This window comes from Anomaloglossus baeobatrachus, chromosome 6 (genome assembly GCF_048569485.1).
Source record: "Anomaloglossus baeobatrachus isolate aAnoBae1 chromosome 6, aAnoBae1.hap1, whole genome shotgun sequence".
NCBI classification, from domain to species: Eukaryota; Metazoa; Chordata; class Amphibia; order Anura; family Aromobatidae; genus Anomaloglossus; species Anomaloglossus baeobatrachus.
In genome coordinates this window covers 485,514,854-485,541,443 of record NC_134358.1, presented here as the reverse complement: position 1 = coordinate 485,541,443, position 26,590 = coordinate 485,514,854, and the positions used below count along the sequence as shown (strand labels likewise).

The 26,590-nt window shown below is 45.0% G+C and overlaps 1 protein-coding gene across 1 annotated transcript in view; it reads right to left on the bottom strand.

Annotated features, from left to right (window-relative positions):
- ITGB8 (integrin subunit beta 8) overlaps window positions 1–26,590 on the bottom strand; it is a 190,466-nt gene that overhangs the window by 93,134 nt on the left and 70,742 nt on the right. The window contains exon 3 of the mRNA XM_075315380.1: window positions 10,364–10,538. Within this exon, the coding sequence (XP_075171495.1) occupies window positions 10,364–10,538 (175 nt within the window). The remainder of the gene's footprint in view (window positions 1–10,363; window positions 10,539–26,590) is intronic.

Below are 26,590 nucleotides of genomic sequence, written 5' to 3'. Positions count from 1 at the left end.
TTGTTTTTGCCATTTTAGGTGCATTTTGCTAACATTGGAGTCAATGAGAAATGGCAAAAAGCAAGATTCCTTCAAATTCCTGCGTTTTACCTGCTTTTTCAGTGCAGAAAACATGTGTTTTGCACTACCAAAACGCATGCTTTTTGATCAATAAAATAATGATTTCATAAGTCCTTTACACACACACATAGTCCGACAATTTAAATTAAGGAAAATAATACTTTATTGCAATTTTTCCATAAAATATCATATTACCGCAATAATTTAATGAACATCATTTAATTTCATGATTTTTTCTATGATTATAGATTAGGGTTTTTTTTTACATTTTTTTCTAAGATTTTGACTATTTAAACTTTATTAAGCAGTGTCTTTATGTTTAAAACGTAACTATCAGAACGCAGGTGGAAATGCAGATAAAAAGCGCTGAAAACGCATCAAATACGCGGCAAAAACGCATGCGTTTTCAGCGCTAAATTTCAGAAAAAGGCAACTTTGGTCAAATCAATTAAGCCCAAAACGTGCGTTCTAAACTGCAAGTAGGTGAACGCAAAGTGCGTTCCTAGCCTTAAGGCTGCTTTACACCAGACAATCTATCGTGCGATAGATCGTCGGGGTCACGGTTTTTGTCACGCACATCCGGCATCGCTAGCGATGCTGGCCTGTGTGACACCTCCTAGCGACGCAGTATCGCTCACAAATCGTGAGTTGTGTACTGGTCGCTAGGTTCCATAATATCGTTTAATTTAGTTGTTCATCGTTTCCGTGGTAGCACACGCCGCTCCGTGTGACACCTCGGGAACGATGAACAGCAGCTCACCTGCGTCACGCGGCCGCCGCCGGCTATGTGAAAGAAGGAGGTGGGCGGGATGTTTACGTCCCGCTCATCTCCGCCCCTCCGCTTCCATTGGCCGGCGGCCGTGTGACGTCGCTGTGACGCGGAACGTCCCTCCCACTCCAGGAAGTGGACGTTCGCCGCCCACAGCGTGGTCGCACAAGAGGTAAGTACGTGTGATGGGGGGTAAATGACTTTGTGCGACACGGGCAGCGATTTGCCTGTGACGCAAAAAGGACGGGGGCGGGTACAATCGATTGTGAAATTGCACAATCGGTCGTACTGTGTAAAGCAGCCTTTAGAGTTAAACTGACCCTGTCAGGTCCAATATGCACCCAGAACCACGAGCAGTCTTGGGTGCATATTGCTAACCCCTGCCTAACCTCCCTGTATACACTAGCATAGATAAAGAGATCTTTAGAAAAAGTATTTCTAAGGATCTTTTATTTTATGCTAATGAGACTAGTCCCAAGGGCATTATATCCCCCGACTAGCCTCCCTCTTAGCATGTTAGTTCGCCCACAGGGGTGTGCTAACATGTTATTCAATGCAGTGTCACCAGCGGTGATGCGCGTACCTGTGTCCTTGGTAAATGCTCTCCTGAGCACGTTCGGACCGCATGCACGATTCCTTCCTCATAGACCTACTGGATTTTGTGCTCAAGCACAATTATTTCCTATTTGATAGGAATTTCTATAGACAAGTTTCAGGCGTCGCAATGGGGGTTCGCTGTGCGCCGGCCTTCGCCAACCTATTCTTAGGTTGGTGGGAGGCCACACAGGTTTTTGTATTGGATATGTTTTGCAGCAAGGTCAGTCATTGGTATAGATACATCGATGACATATTCTTCATATGGTCAGGGACTAAAGAAGAATGTGATGAGTTCATTACAACCTTGAATGTGAACTCTCATAACATCTTCTTGACTCATCATGTCTCGTCCTCTACAGTGCCCTTTCTGGATTTGCTGGTTTCAACTAAAGGGGACCATCTGACGACGACCTTATACAGAAAGCAGACAGCTACCAACAGCCTTTTAGAATTTCACAGTTTCCATCCACATCATGTGAAAAATGGAGTACCAACGGGTCAGTACCTTCGTGTGAGACGTAATTGCTCAGATGACCAAGACTTTCATCAACAGGCGGCATTACTCACCAATAGGTTCCGTGCCTGTGGATATCCCAGGAGAGTGCTGTCCAAGGCATACCAACGGGCTTCATCTGAGACACAAGCTTCCCTGATCAAGACCACCTTGAAGCGTATTGATGGAAAGGTGAGGTTTATTACCACCTTTAATGATCAGTGGGGGGAAATCAGGAGTATACTGCAAAATCGTTGGTCTGTGCTAACTCTAGACACACAGACATCAGACATGGTGCATCAGCACCCCCAGATTACAGCCCGACGGGCCCCGAATTTGAGGGATCTCATCACAAGGAGCCTTTTGGTGAGACCTGTGACCAGGCTCAATCGTGGTGTGGTCCTAAAAGGGTCCTTTCCATGTGGCGAATGTAATATCTGTAGCCACATGCTGCCTACGTCCAATGTCTTTAACAACCCACATGACAACAAGGGTTATGCCCTCACTGGATATATAAATTGCAAAACGCGGAATGTAATCTACTGCTTGATATGTCCGTGTGACCTAGTATATGTGGGACAGACAACGCAGGAGCTCCGCAAGAGGATTCAAAAACACTTCTCGACGATCAATCTTGCACCATCAGATATAAGGAAGGGTAAAACTATCACCCCAGTTGCTTCTCACTTCATGACATACCATCGGAGTAGTACATCGGGCACACGTATTTTTGGGTTGCAGAAATACTTTGGAAATGGTAGGGGTGGCACGTGTCACAGATGGTTGTTACAACAGGAATCTAAATGGATTTTCAATTTGCACTCTGTTTCTCCATCAGGCCTGAATGAGGAGTTGCTCTTTACAGGATTCCTGGGCTAATACACCACACGCAGGTATGGTCTCCATTTGATTTCGGGATAACAGTACAACATCAAGGATAATTGAAGAAATAATAATTTATAATTTTTGTATAAATTGATACAAGGGGTTCTGTACCTCTTGGGGTCTAGATCATTTTTTCATTACCTTGGTGGGAGGATCTCCCAGTATGGACACCATGTGGTTACATATGTCTAGACGGGTATATATATGTATATAACAGTGATTTTTTCTATATACCTGTCATAGAGTTCCTCGTTGGGTTCCTCTGATGTTCCGGTTCCATAAAGTTATCATCTATAGTACCGGAGTTCTGTTGTTCCTTGGATCCTCATTCGGTACATGGATTTCCTGGAGGCATCTGTGACACTTGCTACCACTGGATTGTTTGGCCCTTGAATCTTCTGGGTGGTCGTTGCTGTTGGTCTACTTCTTCATTCATCTGGCATTTGGTTGCCACTCTGTATATGTTTCCCTTGGTCTATGGCTTGGAACAGGCGACTATGGCTCTAACCCCATGGAGTATCCCTCTTAGGGAGCATTAATATACTGGCACGGAACAACAAGATTGAAGTATTGGAGAGTTTTTCCATGATAATATTGATTCTTTTAGAGACTTCTGCAATGGTTGTCACTTTCAGGGTCTTGAGACCTGGTGGTGACATAAGTTTCAGCTGGATTGTCTTCTGATTTCCTCTCCTCCTCGGACCTTCTGGATTGTCCTGTATCATCGTAAGAAAGGACCCCATGGACTTCTACTTAAGGGCCTTGGTTATGAACTATTCCCCCTTCCCCCCCCTCCCCCCCCCTTCTCTCTCTCTCCCCCTCCATCCTCCCCTTCCCTTCCCCTACCCCCCTCCCCTCCCCCCCCCTTTCCCCTCCCTCCTTGCATATTTCAATGTTTTGAAATGCTGCATAAATGTAGGATGTCCCCCTTAGGGGCTCCTGTGCATTGCATACTCTTGTGGGAGTATTTAGTAATTGTGCGTGCGGTGTGCCCTGTTGTCTGGGTATCGCACGCATAATTATGAATATATAGGTTACAGATTCTCCTGACTGGGAGTGATAGCCTATGTCTCCGCAAAAAAGGCATTGAGTGTTTATGAGTCCTGTTGGCCCTCGGTGGAACATTGACCATAATTGGTCATGTTTTACAGTAGGTCCAATATATACCAGGACAGGGTGGGACCATCCATTGAATTTGGTGTTTACGGGTTGATCCTGTTTAAATTATGCTTATTAGTTAGAGGTTTTTCCTCCTCTCTATGGTCACATCTCTCCTCCCTCTCCCCCCCCCCTCTCTCTCTCCTTCTCTCTCTCTCTCTTTCTCCTTCCCCCATCCCCCCTTCTCTCCCTCTCTCTCCTCCTTCCCCCCTTCCTACCCCCCACTTTTAATCTAACACGGTTATTTGATTGTATTAATAGCATCTCCCTTGGGTACTATTGTTTTTGACTACCTGTATTTACAGTGAGGGTATCAGCCTTGCTGTACAACAGCACAGCGCCCATTACATATATATGCGATAGGGGTACTGACCATTCCCCCCTGTGGCATTACATTATGCCTGCGTTATAGGCTCGGGTCCTACGTACAGACCTGCGGGCGCAATGGTTATTGCACGTATATGTGATGTGGGTACCAGCTGTGCTTTACAACAGCGCGATAGTGTGCCTCCTTTGTATGTTTAGTCTTCACGCATGCGCCTGCGGGCACAGCGTTTTTGTTTTTCATGAACCTCCTGACTTACCGTACATGCTCCTCTGCGCATGCGCCACTGCTTAGAATGACACACACGGTCCGGACCGCGCCAGCGTCATGACACAGGTGACTGTTTTTACTTTAAATACTCCCTATCTTCAGTACACTCTCACTTCTTTTTCCCTGACGAAGCCGCAGCGGCGGCGATACGCGTGGGATTTCCTGAGCACCCACGTGTTTTCTGCCACGGTCTGTGTCTCTCGGTTACCTGCCTCCCCATAGGTACAGCCCCCCTCCCCTCTCTTTTTGGGGGGGGAAACTACCTCGGTGGATTATTGGCCGCATTTTGGGTGTGGGACTGAGCTGTTGATACTATATTATTGTGGGGATCTAATTTTGGCTGTTACCGGCACAGTCTCCATTTCAGCTTTATAGCCACATGCACTTATAGGCATCCTTGGGGCAGCACTATACATATTGCCACACATATTGTGTATGTGAATTCTCTTCATTCTGGCATGGCATTCTATGTTGTGAAAACTTGTTATTGCATATAATTGTTCTAGATTGCTATTCATGTGACCTTCATTGTTGCTGGAATTCGCATATGAAATTGCTTAAACTGGGGGACACGGACCTATCTGATTTTGGCAATATATAATTAAATTGTATGGTTATTAACTGATTTCATTGTAACATTCGTAGGTGCCAGGTTGATGTTTTCATGGTTCACGGTTTTAATTGGTTTTATTGTGTACAAGTGTACTAATAAAGGTGTAGATATTACAATTGGGTTGTGCGGATATGTGCAATGTCTTTTTCTCCTTGTGGTTACCCTTAATTCCATTGCATTTCCAGCACCCTTTTACATTTATATACATAGATGCTGCTGTGGTGCACTCCTTCCCCCCCTTTTTTGTAACATATCCCCCGACTAGCCTCCCTCTTAGCATGTTAGTACGCTCACAGGGGTGTGCTATCATGTTATTCAATGCAGTGTCACCAGCGGTGATGTGCGTACCTGTGTCCTTGGTGAACGCTCTCCTGAATGCCAGGCACTTCAATTATGCGCAGTAGACCTCTCTGAAGCTGAGACACGTACACCCAGCTTCATACTGCACATGACTGGCGGTGCCGGGCATTCAGAAGTGCGGTCACAATGAACACAGGTACGCGCAGCACTGCTGGTAATGCTGAATTGAATAGCATGTTAGTACACCCCTGTGGGTGTGCTACCATGCTAAGAGGGCGGCTATTCGGGGGATATAACGCCCTTGGGACTAGTCTCCGTGCCCATTAGTATAAGATAAAAGATCTTTAGAAGTACTTTTTCTATAGATCCCTTTATCTATGCTACTATAAGCTGGGACGGTTAGGCAGGGATTAGCAATATGCACCCAGAACTGCTCGTGGCTCTGTGTGTATATTGCACGTGACAGGTTCCCTTTAATAAGCTACCTAAAGTTTTGAATATGTTGAGGGGTGCTGTTTTTAAAATAGTATCACTTTTTATTTTTTTTTCAATCTGTAGGTCCTCAAAAAGTCACTTGATATATAGAAGAATTTTTGCAGTTTTGATGTTTTAAGGCAAAGGGTGGTCACACCAAAACTTGTACATTTATATTTTTCTCATTCATTTTGCTAATTGATAAAATAAATATACAATCACTTCTATTGGCGGAGGCATTCTTACTATACAGCACTTTTTTCCAGATCTGCCTTAAGGTTTTGTACAGTCCCGTTCATGTACACACACAATCTAATGGCAAAAAATGAGGCTGGAGAGTGAAGTAACAATTTCCATGGAAGGTTGATATTTGTTATCCCATAATATCCAATTATAAGCTACGCAGTCATTATATCTGTGAGCATTTCATGACCCTGTCATCAAATTATGATATAAGTGCACAGACGTGTAGCTCTGGTGCTGCTTATTCGATCCAAGATGCAGATATCGGTGAATACAGTGACGGAACAGGGAGCAGTGAGCTGTACGCTGAGAGTGCAGCCGGCGCCATGATGATACTGCATCCGGACCCACTATGCGGAGCTCAGTACATCGGATAGGTCATAAATTGAAGATTGGTGAGGCGATTGGACACTCGCTGCTCCCACCCATCAGCTGTTATTTGTCCCAGCAGTAGCTTGATGTAAACTTAAAAGAACTGGAGTTGTGCAGCCGGATTCTGCAACATCTAGCAGAGGGTGCTAAAACTTGGCCGGAGCTGCACTCAGCAGTTTCAGTAAAAGAGCTACTGTAGATTCTTCACAGTGATTACACCAGAAATTTGGCATAAAACTTTTTAAAAGTTGTACATTTTTTGTGCATCACAAGGTTGTGCAAAAATTGTACAACTTATGGGGCTTTCATGCTAGTTCCTGCCAAGTCCACCAAAATGAGCAGAACTGGGCCGAAGTCTGCTTGCCTAAAGGGGGCTTTACACGCTACGATATCGCTAGCGAGCGTACCCGCCCCCGTCGGTTGTGCGTCACGTGCAATCGCTGCCCGTGGCATGCAAAATCGTTAAGAGCCGTCAGACGTACTTAAATACCTAGCAATGTCGCTGTTGCCAGCGAACCGCCTTCTTTCTAAGGGGGCGGTTCGTGCGGCGTCACAGCTGCGTCACTAAGCGGCCGCCCAATAGAAGCGGAGGGGCGGAGATGAGCGGCCGTAACATCCCGCCCACCTCCTTCCTTCCGCATTGCCGGTGGCGGCAGGTAAGCTGAAGTTCGTCGTTCCCGAGGTGTCACGTGTAGCGATGTGTGCTGCTTCAGGAACGACGAACAATCTGCGTCCTCTACAATCAACGATTCTTTGAAAATGAATGACGTGTCAACGATGGACAATTTGGTGAGTATTTTCCATCGTTAACGGTCGTTCGTGCGTGTCACACGCAATGACATCGCTAACGATGCCGAATGTTCATCACGGAATCCGAGACCCCGGCGATATATCGTTAGATCCGTCGTTGCATGTAACGGGACCTTAAGCCATGACAAAGTTGTAGGGTACCTGAAATCGCAAATCTTACTGAAGATTTGTAATGAGGCACATGGAGGCGAACGCCATGTTTAAGATGTGCCTGATTTATTATTAGGTGTGCACTTCTTATTAGGTGTCTCTGACTCCACCACAAACTCTTATTAGGAAATTCTTGATGAATAGGGGCCAACCAGAGCAAATAACAGCTGATCGGTGGAGGCACCGGCTGTTGAACCCCCACTGATCTGCTACTGATGACCTGTCCTGTTGAGAAGTCATCACTATCATATGCTTGGATAAGCCCTTTAAGATACAATTCCATCTGTACATGTATGTCCTTCAGTAAGATACTGACACTGAGCAGATATAGGAAGAGAAATCTTCTGTGAGCTATTGTTGCAAGAAGCTGATAGCTGTATGGAGAAATTGAAATGTTGCTGATGATGTTGCAGCAGATCATGGGGAAAGCAAGACAGGAACGGGACTCTGGTAAATTTGGCATGAAGGGGAGATCCCCAATCCAAGGCAAATTCACATGTGAAGAAGAGAAAAATAAGCTCCACTCCAGTGTGCATAAAAAACTTCAACTTTATTTTATGAAAAGGTGTGTATTAAAAAAGCAGCAGCGAAGCCGTGTGTAGGCTGCCCAGGACGACGGACGTTTCGCACTGTCAAGTGGACCCGTAGAAGCACCTGACAGTTCGAAGCAGCCATCATCCTAAGGGAAAAAAAAAGCAGCAGTAAAAAACGCAGCACTTATACTACATGTGAACACAGCCTAAATGTCCAAGCAAATTGGATGTGATTTCATGAAATCTCCGCTCTTGGTGCATCTAAAGATGCAGCTGAACTGTACAATTTTGATGCTTTTTTTTCTCTATAGGCGTCCATGTGGACCCTGCAGTAAATGCAGGATTAAAAAAAATAAATGAATAACAATTTTAAGAGCAGAATGAAAGGTTTTCTGTAGTAATAAGAAAGCAATAAAATCGCTGATTCACATCTGCAGCAAAAACGCATCGAATGAGGAAAAAGCAGATAAGAAATGCAGCAAACAAGCAACAATCAGAGAACTGCGTTGTGTGATGTGGACACCTGGAGAAGTCATGCACGAAAAAAAGCATAAAAAAACCAACACAGAATTTACTTTACATTTTTATGGGTTTAATGAAGAAAAAAGAACATGCCATTTTTTTTACACCATTTACCGATCCCCATAAATAATTTGATCTCTGTCCATGTTATTTACCAATTTGTGATTATTTTTTTTTAAAAACACATTAAAAATGTAATTATCTTAATTGTTTTTCATTATTGTTTATTCATTTTATAGGATGGAAAAAATCTTTTATTTTTACTGTAGAATACAGGTACAAAGGATACACTGCTTTGTATAATGTACCTGCATGCACCAATATAATCTATTCTGGAGTTAGAGCCTACACTGCAGCTTCAAGATTACAAAATTCTTCTAATGACATCAGCAGAGACTGTGGCTCAGAGGTTTAGCTACTGCCTGTAATTGTAGAGGTTGTGGGTCCAAGTGCTAGGAAATTCACACAAAAAATAGACCGTGACACTTTTGGAACTAGAAAGAAAATGAAATCTATGCAATAGTTTGGTGGGGGGGGGGGGGGGGTTAGTAATTTTTTTTATGAACAAAAGAATATGATAATTCCTTCACCCCTTGAATACAGAAACATAGAGATATACTGCTATGTACAAATGTATATCTCTGTACAAGTATAACCTGCTTCTGGGTTCACTTTCTGCAATGCAGCTCAAGTATACTATATTCTCCCATCTTCTTCAGTGTGGGCTGTGGTACCCATTAACAGCAACGCAGGCAATGGCACCCTCATTCAACATAGCATAACCCTTGCAAACGGTATGTCCCTTAATAAGCAATATCCCAACTTACGTTGCCTTTTAGGGTGCCAACCTTTGCAGCTAGGTAGGCTTATTATACCCTTTTTTCAGCAAAGGTCTATGAATATATATATCTTTTTTCTTTTTTCTGGATTCCCTATTCTACTTATATACATTATCTGTAATGCTACGTATGGGGAACTACTAAACACACAGCGAAAGGAACGGGAAACCCTATGTCTAGGGAAAGGGAAGAAGGCGACCCGTGACCGAACGTCCCCTGGGGTCCCTCACCACCCTAGATAGGTTCCGCACTTATGCACCAAGCTGGATACCTGAGCCTAGGTGTCCCTAGTGTTGGGCCATAAATAGGAAACAGATGGGTTGAGCTCTTTGTCAACCCCACTAACCACTATAGAAGACACACAGGAGAAAAAGCATGAACTACTTATCTACAGATGACACAAGTAGAAGTTCAGCAGAGATTTCAGCAATGATACCACAGTGGAGTACAAGCCACCTGCTTGCAAGCAAGGCTTGAAGGAACTAAAAAATATCACCAGCATCAGTCCAAAGAAGGTATTTAAACACCAAGGGAATACTGATGATAAACAGCTGGATGGAAGACGAACTACTGCTGGGTCCAAAAGGGAGGGAGATGAATCCAGTAGGAAAGCTACGTATACCAATGAATACTGACAGCAGGAACAATGGAAAGTCAGGGAGCATTCTGTGCAACCAGACGCTGTGACCTTCTATGGCCTGAAACCACATGACTGTCTGTCACACGTGACACACCCATGACATTATCCTTCTTTGTTCTAAATTTTTATTATTTTTGGGTTCTATTTTGTATTTTTTTTTAAAAAATGTCTAATAAAACAATTTTTTAGGGATTTTTCTGTTAGCTCCATAACCACATTACCATTTTCAGATTGACTGATTATTATTAGTAATTAATGAGAATTAATACAGTACAACAAGCCGGTAAACACTAGGACATGCGACACATACCTGGTCTGAGGTGGACGGACACCTCTGCTGGTGTGACCTGACTGTTTGGCTCCTTGCTGCTCACGACCTGGATCTGTGCTGATGGGTGCTCTATGGAGTCGGTTCTGCAACCCTTGGATTTTAAATTAAAGACAGTGTCGCATCTTTCCCCCTCCATCGAATCCACCATGAAATCCTGTTTGGAGATAATGAAAAAAAAGACTGAGCATTAGCAGATGGGTCTGCACAGATGTAAGGAAGCTTTGCCAGACAGGCGGCTACAGTAGGAAGCTTTGCATTTCTGATTTATATCATGTGGTAGGAAGACAATTTATAAAGCTGATTTTCTAATTAAAGTGTTATAGCCCGACTAAAAAATCTGTTTGTGCTGCGCGGTTACATAAGACAAGGAAAGAATATTAGTTATGCAAGTTCTCCCATTAGTGAAGCATCGCGCACCCAACCGCATTACTGATTCGGATCAGTTCCTCGTAAAGAGGGTGAACAGTACAATCTTCATGTTGCAGTAAATGGACTGTATCCCTTATCACTAATATGCATCTTATAGAGGACGGCCTGCTGAGCTAGGAGACTGAGCCGTGGATTATATGTCATTAGAGATGAGTGCACCTGTGGAAGTTCGGTGGGTTGAGCCGGACGTTTGAAAAAGTTTGGTTTGGGACCCGGACTTGACCTAAACTCCAATGGAAGTCACTGATTAGCTGTTTTTGGGTCTCCACCCACATGCAGCCAGCCATAAACAGATCACTTCCGGGGTCAGGTGGGCGGGATTTTTCCATATTCTTTTTGGGATGCACACTACATCCGACCCCGCTGTTGTTGGGCTGAGCACCAAGCATACCCGAGCACCACGATGCTTGCGCGAGTCGTTTGCACACTCGAACTGTGATTTTTTTGTAAAGACTGTGTTTGGCACAAACACCGAACCTCGGGTTCGCTCATCACTATTTGTCATGTACATACATTTAACATGGTTGTATATGTTGATGTTTGACACATTGTCGGGATGGTAGGTAGCTATGCCAGGATGAACTGTATGATGGCAGGAGTGGCTGTCCTCTGGACTGTCATCTACTAGTATGAGAGGAACGGATGGCAGAACAGGGCTTCATAGGAGTATAAAGATGGCAGACAAGGGGTGAAAGAGGGAGCACCCCTATATATAACCACTCTATGTGACTGCAGGATTATCCGGTGTCAGCGGCGAGAATGCGATCTAAAGTAAATACCTCCAGCAATGTATCAACTAGACATGTGTGGTTTACTAAATTTACTAGTATTGATCAAGGCTGCACACGTCTGGACAGAATGTGGCCGGTAGGATTTATAGCACATACCTGTGGTCACATGACTGCTCGCGCTCGCCACCGACATCAGAGAATCCTGACACAGAGGGACTGTAGACTTGAAGACCCCGTTACGCATAGCGATGTCATTAGCGAGATCGCTGAAATGTCACAGGTTTTATGACGTAACAGCGACCTCGCTAGCGATCTCGCTACTTGTGACACATAGCAGCGACTGGCCCCCTGCTGCGATATCGCTGATCGTACCTGAACGTCCTGGTTCATTTTTTGATCGTTGGTGCCCCGCTGGGCAACATGCATCGCTGTGTTTGACGCCATAATAATGACGAGCGACCTCGTTGGTGACTCAGAACTCAGCGACGCAGGCGTATTTTTGCTTTGTCTTTTCATCGCCCCCTCAGCTTCGATTGGTGATCACAACTGCGTTAAGATTGGGCGACCTTGCCATAAAGAAGGAGGTATAATATGATTCACAGACATGCATGCGCTCAGGAACAAAGGAAGGAAGCGCTACTGCGTTGCCTTCTAATGGCAAGGTCGCCCAATACGAGAATGACAGCGCAGCAGTAGTGGCCACCAATCGGAGCAGAGGGGCATGGAAAAGACAACGCAAAGGTACGCCTGGGTGGAAACACTACGCCTCTATTGAGGTCTGAGTCGTCAGAATAGCTACTGTGTGGCAGGGTCCCAAAGACCGCCGAGGTTGTTAAACAGATCACCGTATCGTTGCTGCGTCGTTAATTAGATCTGCCTGTTTGCCAGCTCACTAGCAACCATGTAGCGACGTACCAGCGATCCTGACCAGGTCGTATCGTTGTCGGGATCGCTGGAACGTCGCTACGTGTACCGAGACCCTTAAGCTGGTGTCATACACAGCGACAACGACGTCGCTGATACGTCACCATTTTCTGTGACGTTGCAGCGACGTCCCATCGCTGTCGCTGTGTGTGACATCCAGCAACGACCTGGCCCCTGCTGTGAGGTCGCCGGTCGTTGCTGAATGTCCAGCTTCATTTTTTGGTCGTCACTCTCCCGCTGTGACACACACATCGCTGTGTGTGACAGCGAGAGAGCGACGAAATGAAGCGAGCAGGAGCCGGCACTGGCAGCTGCGGTAAGCTGTAACCAGCGTAAACATCGGGTAACCAAGGGAAGACCTTTCCCTGGTTACCCGATATTTACCTTCGTTACCAGCCTCCGCTCTTGCTGCCAGTGCCGGTTCCTGCTTTGTGCACATGTGGCTGCAGTACGCATCGGGTAATTAACCCGATGTATACTGTAGCAAGGAGAGCAAGGAGCCAGCGCTAAGCAGTGCGCGCGGCTCCCTGCTCTCTGCACTGTGACATGTAGCTGCAGCACACATCAGGTTAATTAACCCGATGTGTACTGTACCTAGGAGAGCAAGGAGCCAGCGCTAAGCGCGGCTCCCTGCTCTCTGCACATGTAGCACAGCGACGTTATGATCGCTGCTTCTGCTGTGTTTGACAGCTAAGCAGCGATCATAACAGCGACTTACAAGGTCGCTGTTACGTCACCGAAAATGGTGACGTAACAGCGACGTCGTTGTCGCTGTCGCTTAGTGTGAACCCAGCTTTAGATTGCCTCATTCCAGAGAATCGGATTATGTAAATGACACTTTGATCAAACTGTAGATAGAATTTGATTAGTATCAACATAGCGTCTCCTGATTCTCTGAAGAGAGAATGTAGCACCTGTGAGGAGAAAATGGAGAACAAAATTTCTCCACATTCTTTATGCGATGAGTCCACGGCCGTCATCCGAGTGCAGTCTGCCGATTTCCACGCACCCGTACACTAGAATGGGTGCGAGACGTCCGATATGGGCTGCCGCTCAAAGCAAGCTGCGCTTTATTTCTCATGTGGATATGAGAAAATATGGATATTTTTCTTAAAAATATCATGGAAAATCTCACATGGAAAAATGCTGTGTATTTCTACTGCATCTCATTATTTTTTTAAGTTGTAACATGATACAAAAGATACAAGTTGTTTTTACAGGTTATTTTACATACTACACAAAATGCTCTGAGTTTGTTTTTTTTCCTATTGGCTAGAAAAAAAAGAAAAGAAAAAGAAAACATAAAAAAACAGATGAAATTTATTGCAAATAAGAAAAAAACTGTATGCGGGAAGACAAAAAAAAAAAAGTGCATATTCACAGTTTTTAAGTGGCTTCTGAAGTGGATCTGGCACATTAAGCAACCTTAAGATCCTTATAAAAAAGCTCATAAAAAAAATTCACAAGAAATATTTCGGTATATGCACACAACTATTAGATGCCGGAGTACCCATCAAGTTTTGCAAGCAGAAGACATTTTAGGCAAACACCAGTGGTGATTCTTCTAATGTCTTTTGTCGTTGTGCCGGCAGCGTTGGTTTTTTTTGCTTGTATGAATAATCTACTGGGTGGCTTCTAAGCAAAGCGGCTTGAAGAATGGTCTGGTCACATTTTAATCACTTCATGGTTTCCGAAGCCTGAAGCAGAGAGAAGATGAACTAAAAGAAAGAACACATGCACAGCAAGTCATTTTGACAGTGCATATATTCATTTATTTTAGTATTTTTTAAATATTTTACCAGGTGGGTTTTGGAGCAGGCCTGCCTGAATAAGCCATTGTGTGCACACACCCTTGAAAAGTATAGTCATATGAAAATGTTTGGGCACCCCTATTAATGTTAACCTTTTTTCTTTATAACAATTTGGGTTTTTGCAACACCTATTTCAGCTTCATATATCTAATAACTGATGGACTCAGTAATATTTCTGAATTGAAATGAGGTTTATTGTACTGACAGAAAATGTGCAATCCGCATTTAAACAAAATTTGACCGGTGCAAAAGTATGGGCACCCTTATCAATTTCTTGATTTGAACACTCCTAACTACATTTTACTGACTTACTAAAGCACTAAATTGGTTTTGTAACCTCATTGAGCTTTGAACTTCATAGGCAGGTGTATCCAATCATGAGAAAAGGTATTTAAGGTGGCCACTTGCAAGTTGTTCTCCTGTTTGAATCTCCTATGAAGAGTGGCATCATGGGCTCCTCAAAACAACTCTCAAATGATCTGAAAACAAAGATTATTCAACATAGTTGTTCAGGGGAAGGATACAAAAAGTTGTCTCAGAGATTTAAACTGTCAGTTTCCACTGTGAGGAACATAGTAAGGAAATGGAAGAACACAGGTACAGTTCTTGTTAAGCCCAGAAGTGGCAGGCCAAGAAAAATATCAGAAAGACAGAGAAGAAGAATGGTGAGAACAGTCAAGGACAATCCACAGACAACCTCCAAAGACCTGCAGCATCATCTTGCTTCAGATGGTTTCAATGTGCACAACACAGCGCACGTTGCACAAGGAGAAGCTGTATGGGAGAGTGAAGTGAAAGAAGCCGTTTCTGCAAGCACGCCACAAACAGAGTCGCCTGAGGTATGCAAAAGCACATTTGGACAAGCCAGTTACATTTTGGAAGAAGGTCCTGTGGACTGATGAAACAAAGATTGAGTTGTTTGGTCATACAAAAAGGCGTTATTGCATGGAGGCAAAAAAACACGGCATTCCAAGAAAAGCACTTGCTACCCACAGTAAAATTTGGTGGAGGTTCCATCATGCTTTGGGGCTGTGTGGCCAATGCCGGCACCGGGAATCTTGTTAAAGTTGAGGGTCGCATGGATTCAACTCAGTATCAGCAGATCCTTGACATTAATGTGCAAGAATCAGTGACGAAGTTGAAGTTACGCAGGGGATGGATATTTCAGCAAGACAATGATCCAAAACACCGCTCCAAATCTACTCAGGCATTCATGCAGAGGAACAATTACAAAGTTCTGGAATGGCCATCCCAGTCCCCAGACCTGAATATCATTGAAAATCTGTGGGATGATTTGAAGCGGGCTGTCCATGCTCGGCAACCATCAAACTTAACTGGAATTGTTTTGTAAACAGGAATGGTCAAATATACCTTCATCCAGGATCCAGGAACTCATTAAAAGCTACAGGAAGCGACTAGAGGCTGTTATTTTTGCAAAAGGAGGATCTACAAAATATTAATGTCACTTTTATGTTGAGGTGCCCATACTTTTGCACCGGTCAAATTTTGCTTAAATGCGGATTGCGCATTTTCTGTTAGTATAATAAAACTCATTTCAATTCAGAAATATTACTCAGTCCATCAGTTATTAGCTATATGAAACTGAAATAGCTGTTGCAAAAACCCAAATTGTTATAAAGAAAAAAGGTTAACTGTTGTGAATGTTAGTTATGTTTTGGCTGCTGGGAGGCTCCCTCTGGTGGCCAGGAATGGTTTGGACTTGGACCAGGTGGGTTGTGCAGTGGGTGTTTCCTTTGCTAACTCTCTGCTTATTTAAATCCTGGTCTGATTGCAGGCTGTTGCCGGATGTCAGTTGTTCTTTGTATCACCAGCCTACTTAATCCTGCTCTACACCACATCTTCCCCAGATAAGTGCTTGCTCTTTATTTATTGTCTGGTTCTTTTGTTTATCTGGGTTTGTCATTTGCTGTGGTTGGTTTCAGTTTATTTGCTTGCAGGGATTTTCCCCCTTAGTGGATTGTTCAGGAACTCCCTGCAGTTCTGTGTGGAGTATAGCTCCTTTGGGTCATGTGTTTGTGGCTTGTTGACTTTGTTATGATTCTTGTTTTCTGTTCATTGGTATGACAAGGGCACCTGGTATAGAACGGAGTTCAGATCGTGCGATCTGAGGGCCTTTTTGTACTATCAGGAAGTTGGTATTTTGCAGGGTTTTTCTCTGGCCACCATCAGTCCCTTTCCTGTCCTTTCCTATTTTAGTCAGCGGGGGCCTCACCTTTTGCTAATCCTGTCATCCACCTGTGTATTGTGTTTTTCCTATATCACCGCAGTCTTTGAATGTGGGGGGCTAGCTATTCTTGTCTATTTTCTGAGGCAGAGAGTTATTCATCTTTCCTACCTTTAGGATAGTTAGTTCTCCGGCTGGGTTCGCGGTGCACAGGATGTTAGTTCACCCCTCGGCTACTTCTAGTTGTGATGGTTAGTAAGGGGATGGCAGCCAGATTAGTTGCCAATGCTCTTGTCACCTTTTGCCAATGATTTGTGGTGGTCTTCCATGGTTCTGGATCATAACAGTTAACATTAATAGGGGTGCCCAAACCTTTTCATATGACTGTATATTCACACTGAGTTTTTGGAGCAGAAACTCACCAAATCCTCAAAATGTCACAAACCTTGAGAGATTTTACTCAATATTACTGTTTAAAAAACTCAGCAAACAGACACAGGCTCTTCCGCCACTTAGAAGCATTGGCGAAACGTACGTCGGGTGTGGGGATGTTGTGGCCATCATAATAAGTTGGTATTATCTATTATTTACATCATTATATTTTTTTATTAGATCTGTGCAATCCCAGCATGTGTTCTTATAATTAACTAGCACTGTGCACTTTAGTTGCCTTAATGTTATAACTATATCTTCCATTCAGGCAAATTCATTTGAGTATATGAAATTTAGAACTGATGCACTTATGCCCTTATATTTTTCACTAGGATGATAGAACTGCTGTTTTATTGTTTTTATATTATTGTGTAACTATGCTTCAATAAAGATTGATTTTTATGACAGTCTTTTGCAGACATTTTTATAGGTTTTGTGTGTGGAGCAGACCTGTCTGAAAATACATTGTGTACACACCCTTGAAGGGTACGTTCACAATATTATCATTATCCAGATTAGGTCTCACACGCCTGCTAGACCAATCAAGCCCTACATCTGTTCATAAGCAGCTTACTGTCTATAGACATTGTACATACAAAGCTGTGGTGTGGGCGGGGTCAGCTTTCTGAGCTCTGCTACATGTTTCATCCAAGAACTCTTTATTACATAGTTGGAATCAGGGCCTCTTTTACTGCATTATTCTGCTCTTAGGGGAGATAGCAAAAACCTGGTGACAGATTTCCTTCACCCATGTTATGACTGAGCCCCTCCACTCACATGGGGACCTCCAAAACCAGGAGAGATGTTAACCACAGGTCCCTATACAGACTAGAAGTACCCTAGACCTGACACTGTTTTGTCCCTGCCTGACTGCGGAGGTTGGCATCCTAAAGTTACGCAATGGCGGCCCCACTCACCGTTGGCTCACCCTGAGTGTTTTTAACTGTGCCCTAAGCTATAAACCAAGTGTAACATAAAACACCAATAAACATAAAATAAGTATATACAGGCAGAGGGTGAGACACAGGGCTAAAGATGTGTTCACACAGTCATACAGAAAAAATGCAGAAGACTGAAAGAACCCCAAAAAGACTTAAGGAATAAGTGGAACCCCTCCAAATCCCAAATGAAACAGAATGGCATAATGCGGGAAAGGGAACACACTAAGAAACTGAAGGAAAAAGCAAAAGTAATTACTCAGCAAGATTCCCTTTAAAGGGACTTTGTCACCAGATTTTGCTACCCTATGTGCTACCCCAGAATGATGTAGAGGCAGAGACCTAAATTCCAACGATGTGTCACTTACTGGGCAGCTTGCTGTCATTTTGATAAAGCTATGTTTTCTCTGCTGCAGATCTAGCAGTTCTCTGCATGCTGAGCTCTGTATAGCCCTGCCCACACCACTGATTGGGAGATCTTTGTGTACACTGTACGAAGGGAGAAAGCTGCCAATCAGTGGTGGGGGCGGGGTCATACAGCGCTCATGAATATGCAGGACTACATGGCAATAGTTTTACTAGTCCTCTACTGATAATCTGATGATAAATCAATGATTTTATCATAATTACACTAAGCAGCCCAGTAAGTGACAGACCGCTGGAATCAGGATCACTTCCCTTACATTTTGCTGCTCTTAGATTACATGACAAAAACTTGATGACAGATTTACTCTAACACACAGGATGTTGAGATGATCAATGTTGTTTTTTTGGGGGGTCACAATCGAATGTCTTATGGAAAAATTTGCAGCATGCGTTATAGTCTCCAGTGTTTTGCATAGAAGCCTCACCTAGTCAAGTCTGCAATTGTTAAAACATCAGAAACTGTACATGTGCTGGTAAATTTTAATACCTGCTCGTATAAAAACAGATGACACACGATGACAATGTAAGTGACAAATCATACAATTTTTTATACGATAATGCGATATTCACAGCAACTGAGAGCAGAGGAGTGATAAAATTCTTGTTTCTGCAAGGAAAGTCCGTGAAGGATATTCACGGTGATATGTCGCAGACATTGGGGGATCAATGCCCTTCATATTCCACAGTTAAGAACTGGGTTGCCAAATTTAATATGGGCCACTTCAGCAGCAATGATGAGGAACGTCCTGGACGACCGAGAGTGGTTGTTGTTCCGGAGATCGTCGATGCTGTGCACAACCTCATACTGGAGAATCAACGCATTTCAGCTAAAGCAATAGCAGACATCATGGGGATTTCCCATGAACGTGTTTGTGTCATTATCTATGAACAATTGGACATGAGGAAGCTATCTGCAAAGTGGGTCCCCAAATGTTTGGCAACAGATCAGATCAGAGAAGCATGCGAGTGAAAACTTCTCTGTTCATTTGTCAGCGTTTCCAAACTGGTAAGAACTTCCTGGATCGACTGGTCACTATGGATGACATCTGGATTTATTTGTATGACCCTGAAAACAAGGAGCAGTCAAAAGAGTGGAGGCACAGTGGTTCTCCTCAGCCAAAGAAGTGCAGGGTGCAATAATCAGCCACTAAGATGATGGTTGTCTGTGATCTGGGATAAGGAGGGTGTGCTGCTAGTGGACTACCTTCAAAAGGGTTCCACCATCAATGCAAGGTATTACATTGAACTTTTGGACCAACTGAAGGCAGCCCTGAAGGCCAAAAGGTGCGGCAAGTTGTCCAAAGGAATCTTGTTCCTGCAAGTCAACGCCTCCGCTCACACTGCACAAGCGACGACAGCAAAACTGGCAGCGCTGGGCTTCCATCTGGTTGACCACCCACCTTATTCACCAGATCTAGCTCCCTCCGACTATCATCTGTTTACAAACCTGAAGAAACACCTCAAGGGTACCAAATGTCACACCATTTCTGATGCCATGGCTGCTACGGATGCCTGGTTTGAAGCAGAAATGAAAATTCTTCTTCTTGCTATTAATAGTGAACTTGGAATACCGATGTAAGAAGTGTGTTGTCATCAGTGGAGAGTGTGTGGAATAAATGTAAAACTTCATCATCCTATCTCGTTTCTTTCTGGGTAAAGCCAAAGACTTATCAGCAGTCCCTCGTATATAAAAGAGAGTAAGATGAATAGCAAACTGATACATTGCTAAGAATGAATGGATAAAAAATTAAGTAAATAAGATGCAATTAGGATGTCACATGAGAAAAGAAGGTAGCACTCACACGGATATGTGAATGCAGCCTGAGGTCCCGAATCGGTGACCTCCCCCTGTGGGGATGCCATTATCACAGTGACGCCTGCTACTAAAGACAAACACACAGTGTGAGCTGGAACATTAGGCCATAAACAAGATATTGTGAGCGCCGCACGCAGTACATTGACAATTTTCCAGACTCCACACCTGCTTCACATGTGACAAGTCAGAATTATGAAATAAACAGCTGTGTAAGTAAAAACTACAGAACAAAAGCATGTGTCCTTTAATGAACTATCCCAGCCCCCACCGCTCCGGGCTGCATTTTGTACATGGCTGCACTTCCATAAAACGTTATCCAGCAGGATGCCTGAAACCACTGGAATATGTCCCAGCTGCAAGGTGTCGAGGAGCCCTGCTCAGGTTTAAAGGCACACTCACAGCATAGCGCGGGCCTAGACGCCGTCACGTGCTTATAGTCTCCCTCGTAAATACATTTAATGGAGCTTTTCAGTCTGCTGTCTACAAATTCAATCAGGCAAAAATAGTTAGAAGTTGTTTTTATAGCCTCGGCTCACTGTAGAGCTATTAAAATGAGGGAGTCTCAATGTTTCCAGTATACGCAGGAACCCTACACACAGTAACAATCTCAGGATTTGTAGCTAAAACCAGGAGTGGGACAATCTGAGGTAAAGTATAATAGAAACACGTCACCACTTCTGGATTTATCACCCACTCCTGGTTTTGGCTACAAATCCTGAGGTAAAAACTCACCGAAGGCTCAAGATGTGCACGCGGCCTTAGGGGTACTTTGCACGCTGCACCATCGCAAGCCGATGCTGCGATGCCGAGCGCGATAGTCCCCGCTCCCGTCGCAGCTGCGATATCCTTGTGATAGCTGCCGTAGCGAACATTATCGCTACGGCAGCTTCACATGGACTCACCTGTCCTGGGACGTCGCTCTGGCCGGCGACCCGCCTCCTTATTAAGGGGGCGGGTCGTACGGCGTCACTGCGACGTCACACGACAGGCGGCCAATAGGAGCGGAGGGGCAGAGATGAGCGGGATGTAAACATCCCGCCCACCTTCTCCCTTCTGCATATCCTACGGGAGCCGCGGTGACGCCGGTAGGAGATGTTCCTCGCTCCTGCGGCTTCACACAACAGAACAACATCGGACCATCGCGTCAGCGTAATTATGGATTACGCCAACGCTACACCGATGATACGATTACGAAGCTTTTGCGCTCGTTAATCGTATCATCTAGGCTTTACACACTACGATGTCGCCTGTGATGCCGGATGTGCGTCACTTTCAATTTGACCCCACCGACATCGCACCTGCAATGTCGTAGTGTGCAAAGTACCCCTTACAGTTTTAGCAATGTGGATGGGATTTATAGAAATCTCATGCCCATCGCCACCGCTGCAAAAATAGACTATAAAAGCAGGTAATCCGTACATGACTACATTATATATCATGACTATAAGCCGGGTCTGCCGCTGACCTCTTCTGACCTATGGAGCCTCGTTCTGAGAAAGAGGCTCCATAGGATTCAATGGACATCGTGAGGCATTATACCATTGGATTATGTCAGAACTTCGAGGATTTCTTTTTAATTAATAACTTGGTGAATGAGGGAGTGTGGTGGAGTCTTTATTTCCCAAATAGATTACTTTGGCACTTTGAGGATTTTTTAAAATTAATAAACTGGTAAACGAGGGAATGTGTGGGAGTGTTTATTAAAGGCAATCTGTCACCAGTTTTTTAACATCTGAGAGCAGCATAGTGTAGGGGCAGAGATCCTAATTCACTGGAATCAGGGTCTCTGTCTCTACATTATGCTGCTCTCAGATGGGGGAGCAAAAACCTGGTGACAGGCGTGGGTTCCTTTCTACTTTGGATAACCAGCCAAAGTGATGCAGATAGCTGAGGCTTGCAGCCCGCAGTTGTCTGCTTTACCTGCACTGGTTATCAAAAATAGGGAAGACCCCACATCATTGTTTTTTATATTTATTCCCTATCCACATTTGTATGCAGGACAATTGTCCTGCTCTTATCTCCACTTTGCTTCCTTTTGAACCCCCCTAGGTCTTATTTAAGACCATTTTACAGCTCTTTTATAGCACTAAAGTACAGGTCCCCATTAAATTATATGGGATTTGGTCAAATTTGGATACCACACCGAACTTTTAACTAAAGTCTGGCGGAACTCGAACATCCAGGGGTCCACTCATCCCTAATCCTGACTGCCCTCCCAGGCTAACACAAGCAGATTTTGCTCTGCTGCATAGGAAAAGCACAGGGGGCTAAAACTTGTTCCATCCATCCAGCTTTAAAAGGAACCTGTCACCAGTTTTGGGGCCTATAAACTGCAGCCACCACCAGTGGGCTCTTATATACATTCTAACATGCTGTATATAAGAGCCCAGGCCGCTGTGTAGAATGTAAAAATCACTTTATAATACTATAGAAGGTGAGATTGGTCAGATGGGTGTCTCCGTTCTCTGGGACCGGCGCCTCCTCTTTCGGCCATCTTTGTCCTCCTTCTTCTGAAGCCTGGGTGCATGATGTGTCGCCCGGGGACCAGGGGTACTCAGATCCGGGCCACAGAGTCACTTCTGTGGGTATCACGGTGGCGTGACCCGGTCTGTGATCCCAGGCTCCACAGTAAAAGGGGTTTTGTTAAGGGAGATTGTCCGTGATGCCACCCACGGTTGTGGTGATTGTGGAACACCACCGCTGCTCTGGACGGGGATTCCGGGAGCGATGGTATGGAGCAGCTAGATGTTATTTCTCCCCTCCGTGGGTAGGGGGTTGGTTGTCCCGGGGCCCGTTGATGGGGTAAGCAGAGAGCAGGGCGTAGTGCTGCAGTGCGGTGCCCGAGGGCACAGGTGTACTCACAAGAAAGTCACACGGAGTCACTGGTGAACTAAGAATTGCCGGTGTCCGCAGCCTTCGGTACGGGGGTGTTAGTGTCCCACACACGGTGCAGCAGCCCTTGTTGTTCTCTCCCTGCAGCCAAGTGCCTTTCTCTCCACTCTCTTCCTCTTTCTCCTCAGCCGGGAACGGGGAATCTACTCCCCTGTAGTGATCCGGGTACCCAGGTACCGAGGGGCCACCGCCCTGCTCCGGCTACCTGTTCTGGCCCCTTCCTCACTACAGCCTGTCCCGGCCCTTTTGGAGCACGCTTCACTCCCAGCCTGGGAGCCACCACTTCCGACCTCCGTCCTGTCTGCCCTCCACACACTCTCTGCTCCAGCCCCTCCCCTCTCCTCTGCTTTTCTCTTACACTGGGGCGGGCTGTGGCTTGTCCGGCTGCACCGGTGTGAGATCATATTACCAAGGAGGATTAACTCTTTCTGTGACAACCTGGCTGTGCCAGGGCGTCACACATGACGCGTCCTACATCATACACACAGGCCGGTATTGAGGTCCCGTGCACGCGCACTACAATACTTTGATCTCCCCTGCTCAGGGCAGATCAAAGTGCGCCTGCTCAGGACCTCAATGCCGGCGAGTGTGGATGACGTAGGATGTGTCATCATGCACCTAGGCTTCAAAAGAAGGAGGACAAAGATGGCCGAAAGAGGAGACACCGGTCCCGGAGAACGGAGACACCCATCCAACCAGTCTTCACCGGAGCGACCTTTTAGGTGAGTATTATAAAATGTGTTTTACATTCTTCACAGCAGCCTGGGCTCTTATATACAGCATGTTAGAATACTGTATATAAGAGCCCACTGGTGGTGGCTGCAGCTTATAGGCCCCAAATCTGGTGACAGGTTCCCTTTAAAGTGGCCTGCCAAGGCTCTCAAGCATGGAGCCTACAAGCAGCACATTCTTTACCTAGATAACCAGTCACTCTGACCCTGCAAGGTGCCGGTAACCTAGGGAAGGAGCCCAATAGCATTACAAATTCTTTGGTTCTTGATAACAGACAGAATTTTTAATAAGTTAGGCAAATTGCAGTTGCTTGTTGCAATTAGGAACTTGAGACAACACCTTTAAAAATAAATTACTTTTTTAAAGTCGAATACAATGAAGAAGAGCTAAATATCTAACCACTTTCCTTCAGCCCTGCACAGACCCCAGATGTAACGCTTCTACCACCTTCCTTTCTACACTGCAAATATCGTTTCCTTTTTACGCAATAGGATAACACAAGTCAGTTTATAATAACACAAGCTCAGTAACAAAAATATTCCCGAGAGGTGGGTCTGATCCAAAACATGACATCACTGTTTTTAAAGCAAGCAAAAAAGATAACAAGTCGAATGTCGCTGAAAGTAGATATTAGAGTATTAAAGGGAATCTGTCAGCAGGTTTTTGCTATGTAATCTGGGCGCAGCAAAATGTAGGAGCAGAGACTGATTACAGTGATGTTTCACTTACTGGGCAGTGTTTTGCTGTTTCAATATAATCAAGTGTTTTATCAAAAGGAAATTATCATTACAGGACAACTTGGCAGAGTAGTCCAACCTCACCTCCAGCACTGATTAGCAGCTTTCTGTCACTACACAATATACACAGAAAGCAGTGGTGCGGGAGGCATTATACACAGCTCAACAACTGAGCTCTGCTACATCTGCAGCAGAACAATTTGTGATTCTATCATAACTGCTCCACAAAGTGAAATAAGTGATATATCACTGGAATGATGATCTCTGTCCCTACATAATGCTACTGTCAGATTAAAACCATGCTACAGATTCCATTTAACCCCTTCATAACCATTGATATAAGTTTACGTCATGGTCGGATAGAGGTTCATGACCCAGGACGTGCTACCATGCTAAAACTAACGCCCTTGCGACTAGTCCCTGCGCTCATTAGCATATCATAAAGTATCTTTAGAAATACTTTTTCTAAAGCTCTCTTTATCTATGCTACTAGATACAGGGACAGTTAGGCAGGGATTAGTAATATGCACCCAGAACTGCTTGTGCTTCTGGGTGCTTGGTGCACCTGACAGGTTTCCTTTAAGGCTATGTGTCCATGGGAGAATGTATCTGCGGATTTTTCTGCCTCAAAATCCGCAGCTTTCCCGCAAAATCCGCACCATTTGCTGCGGATTTGATGCGGATTTTGGTGCGGATTTTTTTTTTCCCAATTTTAAAGCCAAAATCCGGATGAAAATCCGCAACAATAATTGACATGTTGCAGATTTTTCCGGATCAAAATCCGCACGAAATCCGCTGCGGAAAAATCCGCAGCATGGGCACAGCATTTCCAAAATGCCATAGAAATGGCTGGAAAGTGCCTAAGCTGCAGATTTTCGGGAAATCCGCGGCTTTTCCGCGAGAAATCCGCGGCAAAATCCGCGCATTTTCCGCAGCGTGGACACATAGCCTTAGACATGTATCATACCCATCCATCACGCATCTCTTAATAGGAGGATAATATTCAGTAGGTATGTGTCGCACCCAGCGATATGGGGTACTCGGTCCCGGGCAGTGACTCTCTTGGGAATGTCACGGTGGTGGCCATTGCCTGGTGCCGTGCCCTGGGCCCTTTTAGTAATGGGGTGTATTTACAGGGGATTTAGGTTAGTGTTCATACGTGACGCCACTTGCGGTGTTGAGGCTATATATGTGGAGCCGGCGCTGCAGAATGTCACTACTGGGGCTGCTGTTAGTTGCAGTCTGGATGGTAGGCCCTCCACAAGCAGGGCCAGGCCTCAGAGGATGGGTGATGTGACGGGTGTCTGAAAAAGGTAGGCCACACAAAGGTATAGTGCAACTGTTCTTTACTCACTGCTGGTTGATGGTATCAGGTCACCCGAGGCCGGCTGGTTTCACCTCTAGGTCCCCTTCGTCCCAGTGCCAGTTTAGTAATCTGGTACCTTCTTCCCCTGCACTTGTGTCTGGTAAATGGGTCCCCGTTGCGTAGAGCCCCCGGTGGTTTGTCCACTTCTGTCCGCCTGACGGTAGCATGAACCCTGTGGGGTTGGAGTCTCTGGTCCTGTCCCCGGTTCTCCCTTTGCTACTGAGTCTTCGGATTTTTAGGGTCAGCAAGGTCCTTGATGATCCTCTCGCTGTGCAGGTGTTAACAGGTCGGCTTGAAGCTGTTTCTTGTCCTAGGGTCCTGTACCCCGTCGGTGCGTAGTTCTGGGAGTACTCCACCGGCAACTACTCTCCTGGATACCAGGTCACCGTTAACCCGAGTCAGGTCGTCACTTCGCTTCCACCTTCACTCCTCTCCTGCTACTGTCCGACTACTGACTACTCTCCATAGTCTGCCCCTCCCACCTGGTCAACTAGTGGACTGGTCTGGCTCCACCTCTAGGCGGCAATCCATTGGTCCGACCCTAGTTAAGTACCATGGTATGGGGGATTGTTGGGGAAAACTGGGATTACCTGGGTTTTTGGTGTTACCGGCACTGGTCTCCCAGGGCCCTAGGGGGTAGGCTCTGCATCCTTGTGGGGATGCAGAACCTTGTAGCACCCTGATGGCTTCAGAGGCGCTGCATATGCAATACATATAACTTTTCAGCCTAGCAAAATACACGAAACTTCACTAAAGAAAACACAAACAACATCTATAAACATGATCA